At 30.8% G+C, this 22,648-nt stretch overlaps 3 protein-coding genes across 5 annotated transcripts; 1 reads left to right on the forward strand and 2 right to left on the reverse strand.

Annotated features, from left to right (window-relative positions):
- LOC109819277 (homoserine kinase) lies at positions 1-1,860 on the reverse strand. 2 transcript variants are annotated; one of them, XM_083063469.1, is made up of 2 exons: positions 663-1,860; positions 1-307 (listed from the first exon to the last, which is right to left on the reverse strand). In XM_083063469.1, exon 1 carries the CDS (start codon positions 1,747-1,749, stop codon positions 676-678), a length of 1,074 nt encoding a protein of 357 aa, XP_082919595.1. In that variant the 5' UTR covers positions 1,750-1,860; the 3' UTR covers positions 1-307; positions 663-675. The 2 variants fall into 2 exon arrangements, with proteins under 2 accessions (XP_082919595.1, XP_020240542.1); XM_020384953.3 differs by having other exon boundaries at positions 1-317; positions 663-1,858.
- A 7,011-nt stretch (positions 1,861-8,871) lies between these two features.
- Positions 8,872-13,078, reverse strand: LOC109819284 (glutamate receptor 3.2). 2 transcript variants are annotated; one of them, XM_020384969.3, is made up of 6 exons: positions 12,399-13,078; positions 10,901-12,246; positions 10,546-10,823; positions 10,428-10,459; positions 9,936-10,330; positions 8,872-9,630 (listed from the first exon to the last, which is right to left on the reverse strand). In XM_020384969.3, the coding sequence occupies exons 1-6, from the start codon at positions 12,676-12,678 to the stop codon at positions 9,175-9,177; spliced, it is 2,787 nt and encodes a 928-aa protein (XP_020240558.2). In that variant the 5' UTR covers positions 12,679-13,078; the 3' UTR covers positions 8,872-9,174. The 2 variants fall into 2 exon arrangements, with proteins under 2 accessions (XP_020240558.2, XP_020240557.2); XM_020384968.3 differs by having other exon boundaries at positions 10,428-10,483.
- Positions 13,079-13,430: 352 nt separating this feature from the next.
- LOC109819287 (Pentatricopeptide repeat (PPR) superfamily protein) lies at positions 13,431-16,138 on the forward strand. Its single transcript, XM_020384971.3, has one exon. The coding sequence runs from the start codon at positions 13,732-13,734 to the stop codon at positions 15,646-15,648; it is 1,917 nt and encodes a 638-aa protein (XP_020240560.1). The 5' UTR covers positions 13,431-13,731; the 3' UTR covers positions 15,649-16,138.
- Positions 16,139-22,648: the final 6,510 nt, after the last annotated feature.

Here is a 22,648-nt window from a genome sequence, read left to right on the forward strand (position 1 = left end):
TAAGTAAAGACTACGAATGACTTCTTATTGAGTTTTCTCATGTAGCAAGGTGAAGAAGATAAAAACAAAAACAAAGAAAACCTAAAACATGCCTTTTGAGTTCACAATAACACTGACCTAATCTAGGACTTTCACAATTATTCATCTATTTAACTTTTTGCCACCCAACTGCAGCACCCAGCTTGGTATAATGCTCCTCTTTTTATTCAGACCTCCGCACCAGAATGCTTTTCGTTGATCAAATACACATGACGGGCCAGCTCTTATGGTGTCACAGGGAAGTCTGAAAAAATCCAGTTTTTGAAATCTACAAGTCTCTGGGAAGCATATTAAGTTAGAATAGAATTCAGTATTAGATCAAGTAAACTGATACAAATATGTCAACCATATGAATTTATAAACATAAGAAAAGGCGTGCCAGATTGTAGGAGTAGGGAGTTTCAGCCATGAAATTCAACAACAATCCAAATTTTTGAAACTTAAGATTAATCACAGTATCACAATCAACTTGTATTTTATAAAATGTAAACATGTATGTCGTTTTTGTTTTCTTGAAAATACACAAACATACTTCAAAATTGCACCCCTAATACATATTTTATAGACAGAGAGTACCAAAATTGATCCAGATTTATTGAATGATGAAATAAAAGAGAAGGTACCAATAGCTTGAGTTCAATTTGGAATGCGTCTAGCACCAAGGCGATCAAGCTGTAGGACTTTTGCAGAAGCTTTCAAATGGCCATGATGGAGAAAAGCATCTATCATGTGTTTGGCAATAGCATGGCCAGTTTGCTGATCGTCAATGACAGCAACGGCGGTGGGGCCAGCGCCGCTGATGGTACAGCCAAAGGCCCCAGCACTGAGGGCAGCCCTCTTGACAGCCTCCATGCCAGGAATCAAAGGGGCACGCCGAGGCTCAACGATCTTATCAGAAGACAAAGCCTTACCCAGCCCAGCCACGTCACCCTGCAACACCGCCGCCACCAGAGCCCCCGCCTGGCTGCAGTTCCACACGTGGTGCGGCATCCCTATCTCCCCCGGCAGCGCCGCCCGCATCTTCTTTGTCGGAGCCTCGAACTCCGGCGTCACCAGAACGAAATACAGCTCCTTCTCCGCCGGAAACTTCAGCGAGATCAGCTCCAGCGGCTCGTAGCTGCGAATCAGCACAAACCCTCCCATGATCGACGGACCCACGTTGTCCGCGTGATACCCTGATACCTTCTCCTCCGATTTCAGGGACGCCAGAACCAGCTCCTCCACGCCCAACTTGTTCCCGAACATCTCGTTGACCGCGACAGCAGCGGCGGCGGCGCTGGCGGCGCTGGATCCGAGGCCGCTCCCCAAGGGCAGGCCCTTGTGGAGGGAGAGGGAGAGACCAACGGATCGGATGGAGAGCATTTTCATGACTTCGATGGCGGCGATGCCGGCGCAGTTCCAGAGAGGGTTTGTGCTGAGCTTGTTGGGGGCTTGGCCGGTGATTTCATGAATGGATATCTCGCCGGGGTGAACCTGTGGGTCCACCTTCACCGACACAATATCACCGAGTCCGTCCACCGCGCACCCTAGGAAGTCGAACCCTGGACCCAGATTGGCCACCGTCGCCGGAGCAAACGCTTTCACCACCGTCGCTACGGGTTCCGGCTCCCTTCGAGTACTCACCGACACGCTGCATCTTATTCTCATTCTCGCCGTCCTTCCTTTCAAACTCGCCGGAGACGGACACAGGAAGCACGTCGATGTTGCCATCTCTCTCCCAAATTACGAGTGCCAAAGCCAACAGCACCACCACCAATGTATTTCAATTAAATTTAAATTTCCTTTTTTTGTTCATTGCTAAACCAAAACTAAATAAAAATAGGAGTATATAGATGTTGCTAATTCCTCACTATATCAGCTGACAAGCAAACAAAAAAAAAAAGAAAGAAAAGCTAGTTTCTACGGATAAAGATTTGAACAAATAATTTAGCATCAAATTAATTTTATAAACTTGATTTTCAAGTGATATAATTTTTATTTAGATATTTTTTTAACTATGTTATTATTTAATAAGATAATTGTAATATTCAATATAGTTTGAGATTTAACTACTATGAAGATATGAACAAAATATAATAATAATTATTAATTAAAAATTAATAATTGATATTACAATTAAATTTAATTTAATTTTATAAAAATTTGATTTTTCATAAATCTTAATCATTAATTTTAAGATAAACATATGGTAATTCACTCTTAATTCTCATTTTAGAAGAGTTAAATTCAAATTTTTGATTTTAATCAATTCTTTTATATGAAACTAGACTTGTGTCCGTTGCACGGAAAATAAATTATTATAGTCAATAAATTTTATTTTAATAATTAATATAAATATAATTGTAAAAATTAATTGAACTCAACGCAGCATAAAAAAAGATATATGAATATACAAATAAAATGACAATAATAAATAATTGAAAACATGATAATATAAAGTATTAGGAAAACTAAATTGCATTATGTCTCACCTTCGAAAACATCAACATCTATAATATGAACTAATGCATTAACCTGGAAAAAAAACTTTATAATTAACTTATAAGATGTGTAATATTAAAATGTTATAAAGATGTAGTAATTCAAATAGAAAGGAAACAAAATTAAATTTTTACCTTATACAGTAATTATGTAATGATTGCTGAACACATCCATCATGAAAAATAAACTTGGTGAAATACCTGAAAAATTGGTAAAATTAGAACTAAAGTAGACATGTTTTCCTTTTATAATATTATTAAAAAAAATGTAAGTTACTTATGTCAGAGTTTGAAAGACTTTTTGATAAATTACATTAGTAATAGATGTTAAATCATTTATCTCATTGTCACAAATAAGATTTTTCAGACCATTGTGAGATGTGACTCGAGATATTCGACATATAATTGGTCATGTGAGAATGGAAGATAGATGACAACATGCTTCAATAATTGTCCTTGCTAGATTTTATTTATTGTCATGACAAAGAAGACATTTATTGGAAATTGTCTACGTTAAAATTTGAAAAAAAAATTCTCTTATCTGATAGAATTAAGGACAATTGAGGAATAAAAACCTTTTATCCAATATTGGTGTCTGATATCACTTTTGCCTCCAAAGCATATTTACCCAATTGAGTTATGATAAGTCTAGTTTTATTACACAACTCATAAGATTGATCTATATTTCTCAACAACATTATCGGAACACCAACTTTCAATTTTACCTCATGATTTGGAAGTCCAGAAGCAGTGATAATATTAAAGAATTTAAGGGTATGAACATCATTAGGTGTATCTAATTGCCCTTTAGTAGAACATGTAACACAAAGAGAATCTAGGGTTTGCTGGATTGTAACCCTTTTGCACTCTCTTAGAATACCACATCATTGCTTTACATTCTTGGCACTCACAAGTAGGATCACCAATATCGCAATAAACTATTTATTATTATAAAAAATAATAATAATAAGCCTTCATGTAATAGATTAATGGTTAAAATATGAAACTTAAAATAAAATACAATATTGAAGGCATACAATCGGTAGTGGATACATTTTCATATATACCATCAATGAGTACATTTTGCTTTGAAGGTCTTATTAATCTACCATTGTTCCATATTAATTTTTGTGGTCCTTTCCCTTATGCATGTTTATTATGATTTGATTCACATTCTTCGAACATGTCATCAAATACATTTTTTGATTTGATGTGCGGTTTGCTATTTGGCTAGATAATATCTTAACTATAAAACAACAAAATAAAAAAGGATAATCAAATAAGAAATGGTAAATATAAACATTATAAAATTAAATAATATAGTTATATCAAAAGAAATAAGACTTCATAAATTACCATTTGTGACATTCGACAATAGAGATTGAGTAAATTGTTCTGTCATATATACACCTTTTCTAACAACTCCATTTAAGACAGTTATATTGAAGTGCATTATGTGTGTTATCATTGACTGAAAAAAAAAAACTAACCTTGTAAATAAGTTTCTCCATAAGTATTTTTGAGAAATAATATATCAAAAAATTTTGGTTAGTACTAACCTGTTAACCTGACAGTTGTTACATCAGAAGATTGAGACATATTGCATCGACCTTGCATAGGTGCAACTTTACCAAATGATAGTTTATCTCCAGCAAAAAAGGGAGAACATTTTGAATGTTGGCTCCTAATAAAAAAGATAAGAAAATATGAATAATTATTATTTTTCAAACATATAAATAGAATGAAACATCTTTTACAAAATTTAATTTTATCATTAGTAATATCCGATAATGGAATACTACATAATTCTACTTGATTAGATGCACTTCCTCCAATAAAATCATTTAGATAATGCCCATTAGAATAATCACTTAGAATATTATTTTCTGCAATTGTAAAATACACACTCATATATTAATTACATTTTAAAGTACTTTATATAATTAAATACTTTGACAGAAAAATATTTTTTATTGTTAATATGTAACATTGGGACATATTATCACTCACCATTGGTGACATTTGAATGACACACTTTGACACATTTACTGTGATTAAAATATTAAACATCTTCACTAGATGATTTTGAGTTACTTCATTTTTTTTCAACATTATCATCCATAACACTACTTGTCTCTGAATACTCAAAATCTGAAGAAACTAGAGAAAATGTTAAATATCTATTATAAACAATTTATAATGTTTAGCATTAAAAGAAAATTTAAGAAGTTCAACCTGTCAATAAATAAAATTATTTATTTATTTTCTTAAATGACTCTCGCTTGAGAGCCAAATTTAAAAGGACAATACTACTAGCAAGGTATGCAGTGTACTAACAGAAGCTAAATGTCCACCTATTAAGTTCTCTTTTTTCCTTTTAAATTAACAATTAAAACCTTCCAAACAACCATAAAGAGTTATACAACAACTCTTTGTCTTTTCAATATGAATCAAAACCATAAACAATTTGAGAGCTATAGTTTGGCAAGCAAATAAAAGGTTAGATAATTTAAAAATTACCTGCACGATATATGTTTGGCAGTAAATAAATGAGGCAATGAGATCTTTAGCATTGAAAGAGAAAAAAAAAGTCATATTGAGAGAAGAATAGTCATAGAGGAAGAAATATATATACAACATAATTTTTTAAAAAAATTTCAGTATATGTATGAGGCATAACATGTTCAGCTTGGATGGTGAATAAATATTAGAAACCAATAATTAGATAAGTCCATCAATTGAATCATTTGTGTTCAAAGAGAGAAAAAAAAATAACAATGAGAGAAAAATATTTAGAAAAGAAAAAATAAAAAATAAAGAGAGAATAATAATATTATAATAATGTATTTTAATAAAATACTTTAAATAAATAACATAACACATACCTCTTTTAAAGTATAAAGTGTCTATCCTCTGTCTTATAAATAACTATGCACTACTTGTGACATAATAAAAAATGAACAGTTTCTAACATAACAATCTAAATATAATAGAACTTTAATATTTTAATCTTAAATACCTTTAATTGTTGTTGCAACCATTAAAAATAAAAATGAAGAGTCACTCACCTTTTAATCATGGGCTGCAAGAAACAAACATCAAATGCTCATCCAAGAAAGCAAAATCCACTTGCTTTTATTAATTGAGTTTATCTAAAAAATTATCCACCAAATACACAGTAAAGTCATCCTCTGAAAGTTTTTGTTTTGTTACTTTAAAACAACTAGCAACCAAATGCTTTAATTATCCGATGGGGTAGTGATTATTTTGACTTATTTGCTTTAACCAACCATCACAAATCAAAAAATATACTAACTTTTAAATTTTTTTTCTTTTTATTTGTGTAACATTTTAATTTTGTAGTAATTATTTGATATTCATTTATTTTTTCTTTTTAATTGTGTAACATCTTTATTGGTAGAAATCTTAGGTTAGTTTTTGAATCAGTAATCAAAGTATAAAATCTAATTATTTTGAAAATCATTATAGAAAAAAACTAAACAAAATTTATAATATTTGTTTAAAAAGAAATTATGTAAACACATAAATATAATTAATATTACAATATATCTTTATACAATATTTTTGAATAATTATAAATTAGTTTTATATTTAGAAATTTTATAATAAAATTTAAAAGATAAAATTAATAAAATATGAAATAATATTTTTTTTATAGCATATATGATTGATGTACATTTATATTAATGATATTATATGATTCAGTTCGGATCTTGTGCAATATTTTTCTGTTAATAAAAATTATCAATTGTCATTAAAAAGCTGTAATTAATACATAAGAAATTATGTATAAATACTTTTCATTCATGTTAAAACAATACTATCAAAAAAATTTGAAGTGAAGGATGTGTAATGAGTTGGTAGCAAAATAGAAAGGTCAAATTGAAAAAATCCAACAATACTACAAAAAAATTCATCAACTAAAAATGCAAGAATACAACATGACTATTGTAGTAACTAGTCTTAAACAAAATTATTTGTACATACAAAAGTGACGGTAAGTCTTTTTTTAAAAAGATATTAAGTTGTAGAATTTGGTTAAAAAGAAAAAAAATTAAAAGATTTGGATTAGACTAATTTCATTTGTTTTAAAATAAGGTTATTATTTGAATTATAATAGGTAAAAAGAATTAAAAGAATATAAGGAAAAAATGTATTAGCTTCTAAAAAGTAGTCATGTTGTATTTTAATATAAAAAAATTGATTAAAAATATTATTTCATATCTTAATTGAATCAAATCAGTAAATTAACAATTACACTAAGGTCATTAATAATTGTATGTGATCAGTGTTACAAGTCAAAGAGTAATATATAAATTAACTAAAAAGAATAAAGTTATGTCAATCAACTCAAAAATAAATAAATAAATTTGAAATGAAAAGGAAATAAGAATTACTTAATTTTAAAACCTAGCAATATCAATCTACTTAATTAATAGAAATAAAAATGAACTTAAAAAACATATTAAGAAAAGGCTAATATCAATTTAATATACAATCATGTTAAAAAGTAAAAATACTTTTCATTTAGGTTAAAACAATATTTTCAAAAGAAAAAAATTAAACTTTAGGTAATGTAATGATTTGGCAGCAAGATAAAAAAGTCAAATTGGAAAAATCTAGCAACACTAAATAGGATTTTATCAATTAAAAATGCAAGAATATAATTTAGAAATAATAACTATCAAGGAAAGACTATTAAGTAAAAGCTAATATATTAATATGAATAAAAAATAAAGAATTAAATAAATATATTTACAAAAGGGTTATTATTTGAAGTAGACTAATTTCATTAATTTTAAAATAAAGTTATTATTTGAATTATAATAGGTAAAAATAATTAAAAGAATAGAAGAAAAAAATACATTAGCTTCTAAAACATAACATACATGCAATTTTTATTATCAATATCTTTACTAAGATCATTGACTCATTGTAATTGATTCTGAAAATAATATCCTTACTAATCATAATTTTTTGGTGAATATGAGAATTTCAAATAGAAACAAAAACAAAAAACTACGCTATCCAACAATGAAATTTATAATTGTTATGATTTATGAAAAAATAAAACCTCTTCATCCACCAAAATCATCTCCAAGGAATTTGTTTGCAATGGATTCTTAGATTTTGACAGCCTCTACAATCTTATTATACGAACTTTTATCTTCCAATCAATTTTTCCTGCTGTAATGTCCTTTAGTAATGTAAAACTCTGAGTCATATCCTCTAAAAAAAAGATGAAAGTAAAAAGGAAAAAAGTTTTAATAATATGTTCATCATACATCAACATTGAAACAACTAACCTTTAAAATTAAAACTTCATACAGGCTTACCTAAAAATGGTTTTCCTATGATTGATAGAGAAAATGTGAATCCTCAGATTAGAAGTACAAAAGTACCCAAATCAGAAAGTGGACAATGTATATATGGAGAGAGTATTTTTATAAATAGAGAGTATGATGGATTAGGACAATCAGAATGAAATTTTAAAAAGAAAAATGCCTTAAAAATTAGAAGATAGTTGAGATCAATTGACATTAAAAAATTGCAACCAATACATAAGAAATAGATATTCATAATTGTTTCTCTGAGTGGAAGACAAAGTGCGCAAGTAATTTAACAAGAAACGTGTGAAGCAGAGAGGAAGAGGAAGATGAAGGGTTTATGATATTATATAATTGGCATGCAATGTTTCTCTATTAATAAGAATTACTAATTGACATTGGAAAGTTGTAATCAATGCATAAGAAATAAATATCCATAATTACTTCTTTGAGTGTAAGACAAAGTGGAAGCAATTTAATGAAAAACGTATAAAGCAAAAAGGAAGAGGAAGAGTTTTTCTTCTGTTCAGAAATATTAAATTTAAAGGTTTAGAATTTATTAAATTAAAAAATAAAATTCAAAATAATTATGACAAGATAAAGTTACATAAATACTCTTATTTTGAGCAAGAAAAGAGAGTCACATGCTTTTATTATAATAATGATAACAGATTTTTAATGAGAGTATTTTTAATAATTTTTAATTTTAATTTAATTTAAATTTTTATTTATCATATTTATTTATGAATTAAATTTAAATTTTTTTAAAAATAAATTATTAATAATTAAAAATAATTTTATATTACGATGTAAATTATTTTTCAAATATAAAAATATTATATATTATTTATAAATATCTATTTATAAAATTTGAAGTATAATTTATATATTTAAATATAATACATATTAGTTAAATATAATAAACATTTGACATATAACATGTCAAAATATTAATTTCACTTAAATTAACAAGTTTTGTTTTAAAAATAAATTAGCATTAAATATAAGTTAATATAATAATTTTTATTCAACACGAAAATCACTTAAAATTATTTCTAACTTGAACAATTTCTTAACACGAAGTTAAATATATAAATATTTAGCGAAAAAATAATCAAGCGAATCATGATCCACCAAACGATCTTTAATAGTACTAAACACATATATTGAGCACTGAGCAGGCAGTGTGGTTGATTGGCTTGTTGGAGCATTGAAGAGACGTTTTGGCTTGACCATTAGGACTTGGGAGGATATATCCATTTCAGAAAATTTCTATGGAGAATGACACAAGTCTGGTCTACTGTAGTTTAACTACTGGGAGCCTCTTGAGAAATGTCCACTTGTACTCTCTTGGATATGCTCCTCAAACGATATTCCCTGCTATAATTATTTGAGGAAATATCTTCAAGTTTTCTTTTCAACTTCTTCTCTTCTTTTTCATCAACAAAATGTAGAAATGTCTGGATGCGTGCAGAACGTGAAGTGCAGCGATTAGAAGGACCAGCTTTTTGAGGAGATTTTTTACTGAATTGGCGTAACATTGTGAAAAAGTATATAAGAAGCGCCAGGACACATGTTATCCCGCATATTAGAAACAGACCCCTGAAGCTATTAAATTGAAGCTGTTCATTCTCACTACTGTGAAAACCACAAGTTCTTTTTGAAAGCCGTTTTTCATGGATCCTCTGAAGTTCTCCATTCTCAGATAGAGTTAGAATGGCAGTTGACATATCAATTGCAAGAGGAGAGTCCCTCGGGAATGCCTACCATGACACCGAACAAATCAAGGGAAAATTCAATCGTTAATATTTATTGACGGCGTAAATTAATCAAGACAAGTAACATAAAGATTGCAATTCAGAAACATCTACTTTTTTAATACTCAATTTGAGATTTATTACCTCCCATTTTATAAAATTTCACACCTTTTACCATTATGCTTTGCTTTTTGCATTAGTAGCTATTAGTTATTGCAATAAAGTACATAAAATACACCCCGAAACATTCCAGGTTGATTTTGAGAAAAGCACCAGTAAGTCCACTTTATACTAATTGTAAAGATACTCACAAATCCCCATCCACTTTTGGTGAAATCTTGGCCCCTAATTGAGAATTTGCAATGGTTTGAAAGGAAGAGTTCTACATAGGGTCGTTCATCCACCACAGCTGCAACAGTTCCCTTTTCAAGGGCATCAGCATATTCTTCTGGTGAGCCAAGAGAATAGAGTCTATGTTTGGGGATGTTGAGTTCCTCAGTCAGATAGTTTGCAGCAAATGAGCCAACTTGATACCCTATACGTTCGCTGCTAGATATCAAGCTATTAATTCCTGTTATGGGTGAAGACAGCTGCTGCACAGTGAGAATTGATGTCAAACTTGCAGTGTAGCTTGAGTTGATTATCAGAACCACAAAAAGCCAGATTATCAATACAACTCGACCAAGTGGACTAACTGTGTTTTCTCCTGAAACAATAAAGAACCTAATTTGTTTAGAGCAACAAAGACAAACTAGAATGTGTTTCATGAATACGACATGAACTGTCAAAATCGGTAGACTTACTGTGCGCAAAGAACATAGTTGAGAAACTAAACCTGCAACAGCATACAAAGATGAAGCTACGAGAGTCAATTCAAAAGGGAAGTAAAATTTAGTAATAAGACAAGTACTTAGTACTCACCAAAGAACTGTAACAATCTGTTCCTTTGGCGGCCCCCGAAACTCATCATTTGTTCTGTGTTCAAGAATCCACACCACTGCTCCAACAAGAAGGAAAAAAAATGCAGTGACACCCCACATCATTGGGGTAAATGGTCGCAAGAAAGCCCAAGCACTTGACTTCAATTTTTTTACTGGAGCAACCACAACTAGCCCGGACTCTATATATGGCTGAGTAAAATCCACAATCCTTGTTCGGTCAGTGACAATAGCAATGTCACCTATGGCAGCATCAAAAACCTGTAGATGCAAGCGCAATACAATCAATAAAAGCAAATAAATGATAAAGAAATTGTAATCCTGTGAGTATTACTTACATCAGAAGCAACCATGTTGACAAGATCATAGTAGCTTGGGTTCTGGAGTCCATTTCCAAACAGAATGAACTTATATTGAACTGCATATGGAAGTAATTTTATGGCGGCTAGGAATATATCTATGCAATATCCTTGAACTGCATTGGTGCCATTTATTTGTGAGACCATGTCTCGATAACTAACTCTCTTGGGGACTCCAATTCTCAGTTGCCTCCCATTATTTGGGAAAACCCATCCACGAGGCTTTTCTATTGTATTTCCGGGCCATATCACATGGTTTAGATGCTGACTTGAAATTGAACGATTGGCAGGCTTTGCGAGAAGTTTCTCAGGGTTTATTACAGAGAGGCCAGAGTAATTAGACCAGTAACCGATTCTCCTATAACCTGAAGTAATTACATTAAGGATGTCATATGATGGATGTGGAGGAGATCTATCTGAACCAAATTGAATAGGTCCAGTCAATCCAGTCATATTAATGCGCAATATGTTATCAAGTAACTGTTTTCCTCCATCAAAAACGCTCAAAGCACCAAGATCCAGAGTCTCTTCCCTCGTACCACTTAAATTTGTGTTATTAGAGAATGAAATGGTACCATTCTGATCATAAAATAATCTTAGTGCCTGAGCAATCATCCAAACAGAATCATATGCATAGAGTCCGTATGGATTTAACCCAATTGTGCCATTACTTATGTGTTTCCACCTTGAGATAAATGCCTCTTTTTTTCTAGATTGAGGGGTGTGAGGGCGAAGAGTAAGAACTCCTTGAATTGAGTTAGAAGTATTTGAAGGTAGTGAAACAGAAGTGGAATCTAAAACAGTTGATAACCAAGCAGTAGCTATCCAGACATACCCTTTGCTCATCATTCCTAGTTTTTTAGCCACGTCAAAAACTAAGAGACCTGTATTTGCGTAGGTGTGTAAAACGATTACTCGAGCTTCCATACTCATAATATTCACTAACTGACTAGTAACATCTCTCGGAGTGGCGGTTGGATCAGGGGGCAGTGCTGCTTTGTAAGATAACTTACAGCGTTTGGCCGCAAGCTTATCCCCCAATACAGTTATGCCGTTTCGACTCTGATCATCATCACTGAATACTGCTATGACTTCTCTCCAACCATAATAACTAATCATGTCCGCTACTGCAGTCATCTGGAACTGATCGCTGGGGGCTGTTTGGACAAAATAAGGATACTGGAGAGGTGTTAGGGTGGGATCCAAAGCCGTGAAGGACAGTAGGGGAACATGGAGCTCATTTACAAGATGCGAAAGAACATGGGCCATTACTGAAGTTTGTGGACCAATTATAGCTACTGTGTCCCTCATCAAGAACTTCAGGGCTGTCATCACGTACACAAGTTAGCACCAACCAACAAAATACATGGATTAAGAATGATATATATGAAATTAGCCAGGAAGTGAATGAATATTGAATACCAAACTATATTGTCTATTAAGAATATAAAACAAAGATGTGATACCGGTACCATACCCCCCATAATGCTAAGAAAACCATTGAAGTTGGAATCATGGATAGTTATGGACAGTTTACGTCCCCCCAGGATGCGAGGATCGGAATTCACATCTTTCTCAGCAGCTTGGATGGCAATTTTGGAAACTTGTCCATTTATAGATTTTAATGTGAATATGGCACCGATTTTGACGACATCATCATGTCCGGAAGCTCTTTCTCTTGATGCTCCATGTAATAAGATTAATGTTAATGCAAAGCATAGCAAATTCATCCAGATTCTATGATAGGCAAGCTGCATAATTATGTATGTAGGAGGTAGGAGAAAAGAGGGAGAGACTACAACTACTACTGTTACTAAATGGCTGCCAAAGCTGTGTTTTAATGGAGTTAAATTATAGACAAGTGATTGTGTGGTACATTTTAGTTTATGATAATCATTACATTATTCAATTGCAAAGAGATGAAGGAATGTGACGTGACGTGACTGGTGAAGAGATAAAAATAGAGAGACAGCCTAAAGTGTAGCGGGAGACAATGAAAAAAGAAACCCGGAGGTTGTGGTGGGGTGATCACGCGGGCATAACTATAAGAGGTGAGATTTAGACTTGAAATCAGAGGACCACCCCCACTATATCACCACCTTAAATGCTAAGTGTCGAGTGCCAAGTGGGACGGTGTGAGCACAATATTGGAAAAAGTCTAAGTGTCCTGGATGCATATTAAAAGTTCCGTCCACCTTTTAAACATGCCCCACATCCTCACTTTAAAAATCAAAATTGAATTAGATCCAAACTCACAAAATGATATATTATGTATATGCACACTAAGTCTAATAATATTGAGTGAGAACGAGGATATTGAAAGAAATCGAAGTCCATAAATCTATCCTAGATCCATTAAAAGTACCATTAACCTTTTATAAACACATCAAAGCCTAATAGTATTAGACATAAAGGGGTATATTAAGAAAAATTCAAGTTTCACATGAGAGATGAAGGATATAAGTGGGGATTCTTTCAATGTTTTTGTGTTGCTGTTAATGTTTTAAGATGGGGCAAAATGTTATGTAGGATGAGTCAATGTCACATTCTAAAACACATCACCATTTGACGTCAATGAGTCTAAAATGCAAGATGTGCGCTTGAGATTGTGACGTTTCGTTTGTCTTAGTTTGAACGTTTTTGTGGTGCTGTTAATGTTAAAGGATGGGACGAAAATGTCAGAAGGCATTGTCTGTGATGGTCATTAAGCATGAATAGAGTCATGTAACTCATGTTAGCCTGACCTCTTTCAATTACCAACATCACGGTCTTGTTTAACTCTGAAATTGCATAATTAACTGCGCCCTGGCATGTCACCTTGGAACAAGAAAACCATAGCAAGCAAAATAACCAATCTCCATCATCTTAAACAGCTCCATGCGCAGCTAGTCCTCCACTCCCACCACCATCACAATCGCTGGGTGGCGCTTCTCCTTACCCAATGCACGCGCCTCCATGCACCCTCCAACTACACCTCTAATATTTTTCATGTAGCAACATACCCTAATATACATGTCTTTACCTGCATGCTCAAATATTACTCCCGAATCGGTTCTACCACACAAGTAGTTTCTCTCTATAAGCATATGCAATACTATGACATTAAACCTGACACATCCTTTTATCCGGTCTTGATAAAATCTGCTGGAGAGGCCAACATGCTATTTCATGCTCATCTACTGAAACTGGGACATAGTCACGATCATCATGTTCGAAATGCATTTCTGGGTATGTATGCCAAATATGGGCATATTGAGCTTGCCCGGAAACAATTTGATGAAATGCCTGATAGAACCGTTGCAGATTGGAACGTCATCATCTGTTGGTACTGGAAGTGCGGGAATGAAGAGGAAGCAAGTAGACTTTTTCACATGATGGACGAGTCAGAAAAGAATGTTATTACTTGGACTACCATGGTCACTGGACATGCAAAGATGAGAAATTTGAAGACTGCAAGGATGTATTTTGATACGATGCCAGAAAGAAGTGTGGTATCTTGGAATGCGATGCTATCAGGATATGCTCAAAATGGAGCAGCACAAGAGACTGTAAGATTGTTCAGTGACATGCTTAGCTCTGGAAATGAACCAGATGAAACAACGTGGGTAACTGTCCTTTCATCTTGCTCATCTCTTGGTGATCCTTGCCTTGCCAAGTCAATTGTCAGAAAGCTAGATAGAATGAACTTTCGTTCAAATTATTTTGTCAAGACTGCTCTGCTTGATATGCATGCTAAGTGCGGGAACCTTGAGGTAGCTCAGAAGATTTTTGACCAATTGGGTGTCTATAAGAATGCTATTACATGGAATGTCATGATTTCTGCTCATGCAAGAGTCGGTGATTTATCTTTGGCAAGAGACTTTTTTAATAAGATGCCAGAAAGGGATACTGTCTCCTGGAATTCGATGATTACTGGTTATGCTCAAAATGGCGAGTCACTAAAGGCAATCGAGCTGTTTAAGGAAATGATCTCTTGTAAAAATTCAAAACCAGATGAGGTGACTATGGTGAGCGTTTTTTCTGCTTGTGGACAACTTGGAAGATTAGGTTTAGGCAATTGGGCTGTCAGCATCCTCAATGAAAATAACATCAAGCTTAGCATTTCAGGATACAATTCTTTGATTTTCATGTACTTAAGATGTGGGAGTATGGAAGATGCTGGAATAATATTTCAAGAAATGGCAACCAGAGATTTAGTTTCCTATAACACGTTGATTTCTGGGCTAGCAGCCCATGGGCATGGAACGGAAAGCATCAAGATGATGTCCAAAATGAAAGAAGATGGTATTGAACCAGACCGCATAACATATATTGGTGTTTTGACTGCATGCAGTCATGCAGGGTTATTGGAAGAGGGTCGGAAAGTTTTTGAATCAATCAAAGCTCCTGATGTAGACCACTATGCATGCATGATTGATATGTTAGGTCGTGTTGGTAAATTAGAAGAAGCTATGAAGCTGATTCAAAGCATGCCTATGGAGCCCCATGCTGGAATTTATGGATCCCTTTTAAATGCTACCGGCATTCATAAACAAGTTGAACTCGGGGAACATGCTGCAGCTAAATTGTTCAAGGTTGAGCCGCATAATTCTGGCAATTACGTGTTGCTTTCTAACATATATGCTTTGGCTGGTAGGTGGAAAGATGTTGACAAAATCAGGGATAAAATGAGAAAACAGGGAGTGAAGAAAACTACTGCCACCAGCTGGGTAGAGCATAACTCATAAGTTCATTGTGGAAAACAGACCACATGAACAAGCAGATATCAATAATTTACTAGGTAATCTCAAGGTCAAATTGAGGAGGGCAGGATATGTAATTATTGATAAAAGCTCTGTATTGAGGATGTCGAATAAGAAGAAAAGCAGGAGATAGTGGGTGTTTGTTTACAGTGCGAAGTTGGCTATCTGTTCTGCTTTTAGTTGGTTATAAGAGTATGGAAAATTTTAAGGATGTATCCAGACTGCGTAAAAGCATCACGGTGATGTAAGTTACAAGGAAGAAAGATAATTGTCGAGGATAATAACACATTTCACTGCCTTAGCTAGTTAATCATTCAATCTTAAAAACAATGCATTTTATTTTAAATACATAGGAGGAAATAGTATTCTGCATACCGATAAAATGTAGAATACCATGGCATTTTTTTTTTAACAGAAAGTGTTGCTGGTTGATTTACTCCACCTAGTTAATCCATTTTTTGTTTACCTTTTTGGATATAGCACCTAAAAAAATTACATTAAAAAAATGGTCACACCAGTTTCTGATATATTCTGCTGGAGTGTCAACTCACCTAAACATCTTGACTAATGCATACTGAAATATTGAACAGCATTTTGAAGGTGAACCAATACACTTTTTCCACAAAATGCCAAGTGCCAAGTGGGACGGTGTCTGAGCACAGCACCATTTGCACATCAATGAAGATTAAAATGCAAGATGTGCAAATCAGATAGTGACGTTTCATTTGTCTTAGTTTCAACGTTTTCGTGCAGCTGTTAATGTTATTGGATGGGACGAGGATGTCAGAAGCCATTGTCTATGATGGTCATTAACGCACTATTCAAGCAACTTATACGCTTGTACCACGCGTGCCGATAGTTTGGACCATGGTGGGAGCACAAAAAAAAATTGAATGATTTTAAATTTTGTTACAATATAATTTGTTGGCAGTGATATTTTGACAACCCTGCTTCGATTTGATAAGCAATTTAAGACTCAAATCAAATCCTTAAAGCAGATTGCTCAAGTTGACAAGTTATTGATGACTCGAATCAAATCTTTAAAGCATATAGTTGGTTGTTAAGTTTAAGTTTATGATGACAAGAGAAAATTTAGTGTGCTTTTTGTCTTGTTCGCAGAACTAGTTGCTAGACAACTAAAAAGATTAAGGAAGAGAAAACATTAAAATCAACTTCTGTTTATCGTTTCTAACTGAAATTCAAACATATTATGAGAGCCTTTGGTGTACAAAAAAATTTACTTTTCTAAAAATATTATGTAAAAAATATTAATTTTTCACATTTGATATGTTATTTAGAAAGAAAAAAAAAACATTCATAGGAAACATTATTTTTAGGGAATAATTTTTGCATAGGTTTCCACAAAATTATTTTTATGTAGAAGGTAAAAAACTAACTTGTAAAAATGAAATTTTAATGTGGTAAAAATATTATGTTACTTTTATTTATTTATTTAATACAATAAAGATCTTTATTTTTTAATAATATTTAAAAATACTCTCAGAAACTTTTATGACCAACAAAAATAATTTCATCATTCCTGAGAATCATGATTTCCAAGCATAAAAAAATTTACTGTATACGAAATGCTCCCTTATTTACTTATTTAATGCATTAAAAATTATTGATTCTCATATTACATTTAAAAACATTATCAAAAATCTTTATGATTAATCAAATAAATTTTTATGATTCATAAGAATCATGATTTCCATAACTTATGATTCTTAGGCATAGAAACAATTTCCTTATGAGTAATACTTGTTCAATGGTAATAACTAAGAAAATTTTTAATTAAAGAGCGTATTAATGCAATAAATAAATAAATCTTTATCTTTATTATAATAAAAAGAAAGAAGTCTGTAATTCTTTTTTCCCGCTCAAAATAAAAGTACTTATGTAATTTTATCTTATCATAATTATTCTGAAATTTATTTTTTTATTTTAATAAATTATGAACATAAGAAAAACATTTCCTCTTTCTCTTTGCTTTATACAAAAGAAAAACCCTTCCTCTTCCTTTCTGCTTTATACGTTTTTCATCAAATTGCTTGCATTTTGTCTTTCACTCAGAAGCAATTATGAATATCTATTCTCTATATATTAGTTGTAGCTTTTCAATGTCAATTAATCTCAACTATCCTCTAATTTTTAAAGCATTTTTTTTAAAACTTCATTCTAATTGTCCAGTTCCATCGTACTTTCTATTTTTAAAAATACTCTCTCCATATATACATTTTTCACTTTCTGATTTGGGTACTTTTGTACTTCTAATCTGAGGATTCACACTTTCTCTATCAATCAAAGGAAAAACATTTTTAGGTAAGCTCGTATGAAGTTTTAATTTTAAAGGTTGGTTGTTTCAATGTTGATGTATAGTAAACATATTATTAAAATTTTTATCCTTTTTTACTTTCATCTTCTTTTTAAAGAACATGGCTTAGAGGTTTACATTACTAAAGGACATTGCAGCGTGGAGAATTGACCGAAAGATAAGAGTTCGTATAATAAGATTGTGGAGGCTGTCAGAGTTTAAGAATCCATTGCAAAAAAATTTCTTGGAGATGATTTTAGTGGATAAAGAGGTTTTTTTTCTTCATAAATTATAACAGTTATAAATTTCATTGTTGGATAGTGTAGTTTTTGTTTTTGCTTCTGTTTGAAGTTTTCATCTTCACCAAAAAAATATAATTAGTAAATATATTGTTTTTAGAATCAATTACAATAAGGACTTTGATAATTTTTTCTGCACGTATGTTATTTTTTAGAACCTAATGCATTTTTTCCCTTTATTCTTTTAATTATTTTTACCTATTATAATTCAAATAATAACCTTATTTTAAAACAAATGAAATTAGTCTGATTCAAATCTTTCAATTTTTTCTTTTTAACCAAATCGTATAACTCAATATCTTTTTAAAAAAAAACTTACCGTCACTTTTGTATGTACAAATCATTTTGTTTAAGATTAATTACTACAGTAATCATGTTGTATTATTGCATTTTTAATTGATGAATTTTTATGTAGTGTTGCTGGATTTTTCCAATTTAACCTTTCTATTTTGTTGTCAACTCATTACATGTCCTTCACTTCAATTTTTTCTTATTCGATTCAGTTTTGCTAGAGTTTAAGAATCTATTGCAAACAAATTCCTTGGAGATGATTTTGGTGGATAAAGAGTTTTTTTTTCATAAATTATAACAATTATAAATTTTATTATTGGATAATATAATTGTTGTTTTTGCTTCTGTTTGAAATTTTCATCTTCACCAAAAAAAATATGATTAGTAAAGATATTATTTCCAGAATCAATTACAATGAGTCAATGATCTTAGTAAGGACATTGATAAATTTTTCTGCACGTATGTTATTTTTTAGAAGCTAATGTATTTTTTTCCTTTATTCTTTTAATTATTTTTACCTATTATAATTCAAATAATAACCTTATTTGAAAACGAATGAAATTAGTCTGATTCAAATCTTTCAATTTTTTCTTTTTAACCAAATTCTACAACTCAATATCTTTTTTTAAAAAAAACTTACCCCCACTTTTGTATGTACAAAACATTTTGTTTAAGGCTAATTACTACAGTAGTCATGTTGTATTCTTGCATTTTTAATTGATGAATTTCTATGTAGTGTTGCTGGGTTTTTCCAATTTGATCTTTCTATTTTGCTGTCAACGCATTATATGTCCTTCACTTCAATTTTTTCTTATTCGATTCAATTTTGCCAGAATTTAAGAATTCATTGCAAACAAATTCCTTTATGGTGTGTTTGGATGAGAAATTTATATAGGGTAATTCATTTATTTGAAGAATTTCAAATTTCTTGAGGTGAAATACTTTGTTTAGATGAGGAATTTACAAAGAATTTGAAATCCAAGCATGTGTGAAATTTCTTAAAATAGTACAATTTCAAATTCTCCCAAAAATAGGAGAATTTGAAATTCCTCATATTTATTTTTCTTATTTCACCTATATATTTTATCTTATCTCTTCACTCTTTTAATTATTGGATATTAAAAAATATTTTTAAAATTATTAAATATTATCTTATATTAATTTTTTAAATTATTAAATATTATCTAATATTAATTTTTAAAATTACTAAATATTTAAAAATAGATTAATATTTATTTTTATAAAATTTAATTTAAAAATCTCAACATATAAATATATTTTTAAAATCAATTTTACTTTGATGGAATCAAATTATGATATTCAACCTAACAATTTAAAATTTAAGAAATTTGAATTGACTCATCCAAACAAAATATTTTAAGAATGATAAAAATTGAAATCAAAGTAATTCAAATACCAAGAATTTAAAATTCCTTGAATTTATAAAATTCTTCATCCAGACACACTATTAGTGAATTTTCCCTTAATTACAATGCATTTAATTGATTGTATGTATCTTATAAGTGATGCTACCCATTGTAGTCATTTGTTTCATTTTACAAGTACAACATAGCATTATCTTTAAAATATTTGTATTCATTGTAGGAGTAACAAACTTATGTGTACTTTGTGGGATGAATTTGCTGCTACAATGGATGAATTCCTTTCAAAAAACACAAGTAACAATGCTATAATTGTTATATTGCAACTATGCAAGCGAAATGTTTTCAATGGTATGCATTCTGAAACTAATCTTTTTTTATATTTTCAATTTGTATATAAAGCATAGATAACCAACTTATTTGCTTTAATTGTTTTAAGGGAAAAAGAGTGTCTCTAATTCTTACAACGGTACCAAACTTCTCATTAATCCAAACATTAAGCATGATTTGGAGTATAGAGAAAGGTCACATTTTCTTTAACTTGAAAAACTATTTAATGCATGGTCAATTTTTTTAATGTTGCTTAAGAAGTACTCTTGTATTTAAGTGTTTTGATTTTTTTCATAGGTTGAACAAATGTGATTCTACTGAGTCATGGTGTTAGTCATACTTCTATGGGTGATGATTTCTTGCAAACGCAACGAATGACAACTTCTAATATTGTTGATTGTGTTTAGGTTTTGTTATTTTTAAATATTATTTTTTACAAATTTTAATAAGTACATTTAATCATTAAATTTATTCTTTCAAATATATTAAACCCTTATTATTATGTAATTAGCCATGCTACTGCACTGTTCTGGGAAAGATTATAGAAATTGATGAGCACAAAGATTGACATTATAATTCATGCAACAAATGTGCGAAAAAAAGTTATCAATCTTGAAAGCAAGTATTTTTGTGAACATTGTGAGAAGATTGTTGTTGGAGTCACTAGGTATAATCTGAAACGTATGTATATTAAAAAAATATAATATGATATTTTAGCATAATGCATCTATTTATCTCTTTTAATTTTGTTACATAATTTAAGTATTTAACCTTCAACTTTTTTTGTGCCCTCAAAATTTGTTAGATTCATGTTGCATGTCACTGTCATTGATGACACTGGTTCCATAAATTTTGTCATGTTTAACCATGTTGTCACATTGTTTTTGGGAAAATCTCCTATTGAAATGAAGGAACAACATGAAAAGGTTGTCAAAAATCATACCTCATTCTTATTGTTTATTATGAATATATTTACCATAGGTTGTTAACTTGCTATATTTTAATCCTAGGAAAAAAAGGGAAATGTTCTTCCTATTGAGTTTCAAGCATTATTGAACAAAGATTTGCTTTTCATGATTGAAATAACTCAATCCAACATAGATCACCATTAGCAAGGTTATACAGTGAAGAGACTAAGTGTTGATAAGGAGATGATTTGTCAATTTAAACTATTGAATTCAATCAAGGTTATTTGTTTTGTCAATTTTATTATGTATTCACATCTGAACTATTTATTAAGAATGTTTGTAATTACTTATACGAAAATTTTCTTATAGGATGATGAACAACATGGTGACATAGAGATCAAGTCAAACCCATGTGATGAAGTTGATGAAAATATCATGATTTTAATTTTAATTTTACCAATTTTTCAAGCATTTCACCAAGAAATTTTTTTATGATGGATGTGTTCAGGAGTCATTACATAATTACTGTATAAGGTAAAAATTTAATTTTGTTTTCTTTCTATTTGAATTACTACATCATTATAACATTTTAATATTACACCTCTTGTAAGTTAATTATAAGATTTTTTTTCTTCAGGTTAATGCATTAGTTCATATTGTAGATGTTGATGTTTTCGAAGCCGAGACATAATGCAATTTAGTTTTCCTAATAATTCATATTATCATGTTTTCAATCGTTTATCATTATCATTTAATTTGTATATTTAGATATTTTTTTTCATGTTACATTAAGTTCAATTAATTTTCACAATTTTATATATTAATTATTAAAGTAAATAATTCAAATTTATAAAAAATAAATAACAAAAAAAATTGAAAATGAATAAGATCAAAGTAAATGAACAAACTTTACGTTCTTGTTGGAAGTTTATACATTTTTTTCCCTTTGAATGCGTGTGTATCTCAGAGGGTAAATGTGCCAAAAAATCATTAATTCAACTGGTTTGATACTTGTATTTTTTAACCATAAATTATCAAAAGGTTTAACCCCACCTTTAACATGAAGGCGCAATTGAAAATACTGATCGACCAGGTGAAAAGTGTTTATACCTCCTTATAAAAAAAGGGGGAGAAAATATGTATTGACTTTTCGACGAGTTTGAACACAAAGTTTCTAATCCCTTACTATTATTCGAACCATCCAACCCAAGATTAAAACTGTTAAAGTTTAAGTTTTAGGCCCATCAAAAAAAAAATTTGTAATAAGTTTTTTATAAAATAAAAAAATCACATATTGTCAACAAAATTTTATATATTTGCAAAAAGTGTCCTCATATGTTTCCTAAAAGACTCGACATATATTTTTTTACTTAAAAAAAAATCTAAATTTGCTTTAGCCGTCATATGTTGCTGAACCGGCCCTATCCTTTATCTATTTTAGTTACAAGAAAATTACATGTA

This window comes from Cajanus cajan, chromosome 9 (assembly GCF_000230855.2).
Source record: "Cajanus cajan strain Asha chromosome 9, NIPB_CcT2T_4, whole genome shotgun sequence".
Taxonomy (NCBI): domain Eukaryota; kingdom Viridiplantae; phylum Streptophyta; class Magnoliopsida; order Fabales; family Fabaceae; genus Cajanus; species Cajanus cajan.

Bases quoted from the DNA above. Each gene is read 5' to 3' on its own strand.
- LOC109819277 (XM_083063469.1), bottom strand. From the start codon at position 1,749: ATGGCAACATCGACGTGCTTCCTGTGTCCGTCTCCGGCGAGTTTGAAA.
- LOC109819284 (XM_020384968.3), bottom strand. From the start codon at position 12,678: ATGCAGCTTGCCTATCATAGAATCTGGATGAATTTGCTATGCTTTGCA. The intron at 10,484-10,545 runs GTGAGTACTAAG...TGACTCTCGTAG, and splicing joins CAGATTGTTACAGTTCTTTG to CTTCATCTTTGTATGCTGTT. The intron at 9,631-9,935 runs GTGAGTATCTTT...GTGTCATGGTAG, and splicing joins CCAAAAGTGGATGGGGATTT to GCATTCCCGAGGGACTCTCC.
- LOC109819287 (XM_020384971.3), top strand. From the start codon at position 13,732: ATGTCACCTTGGAACAAGAAAACCATAGCAAGCAAAATAACCAATCTC.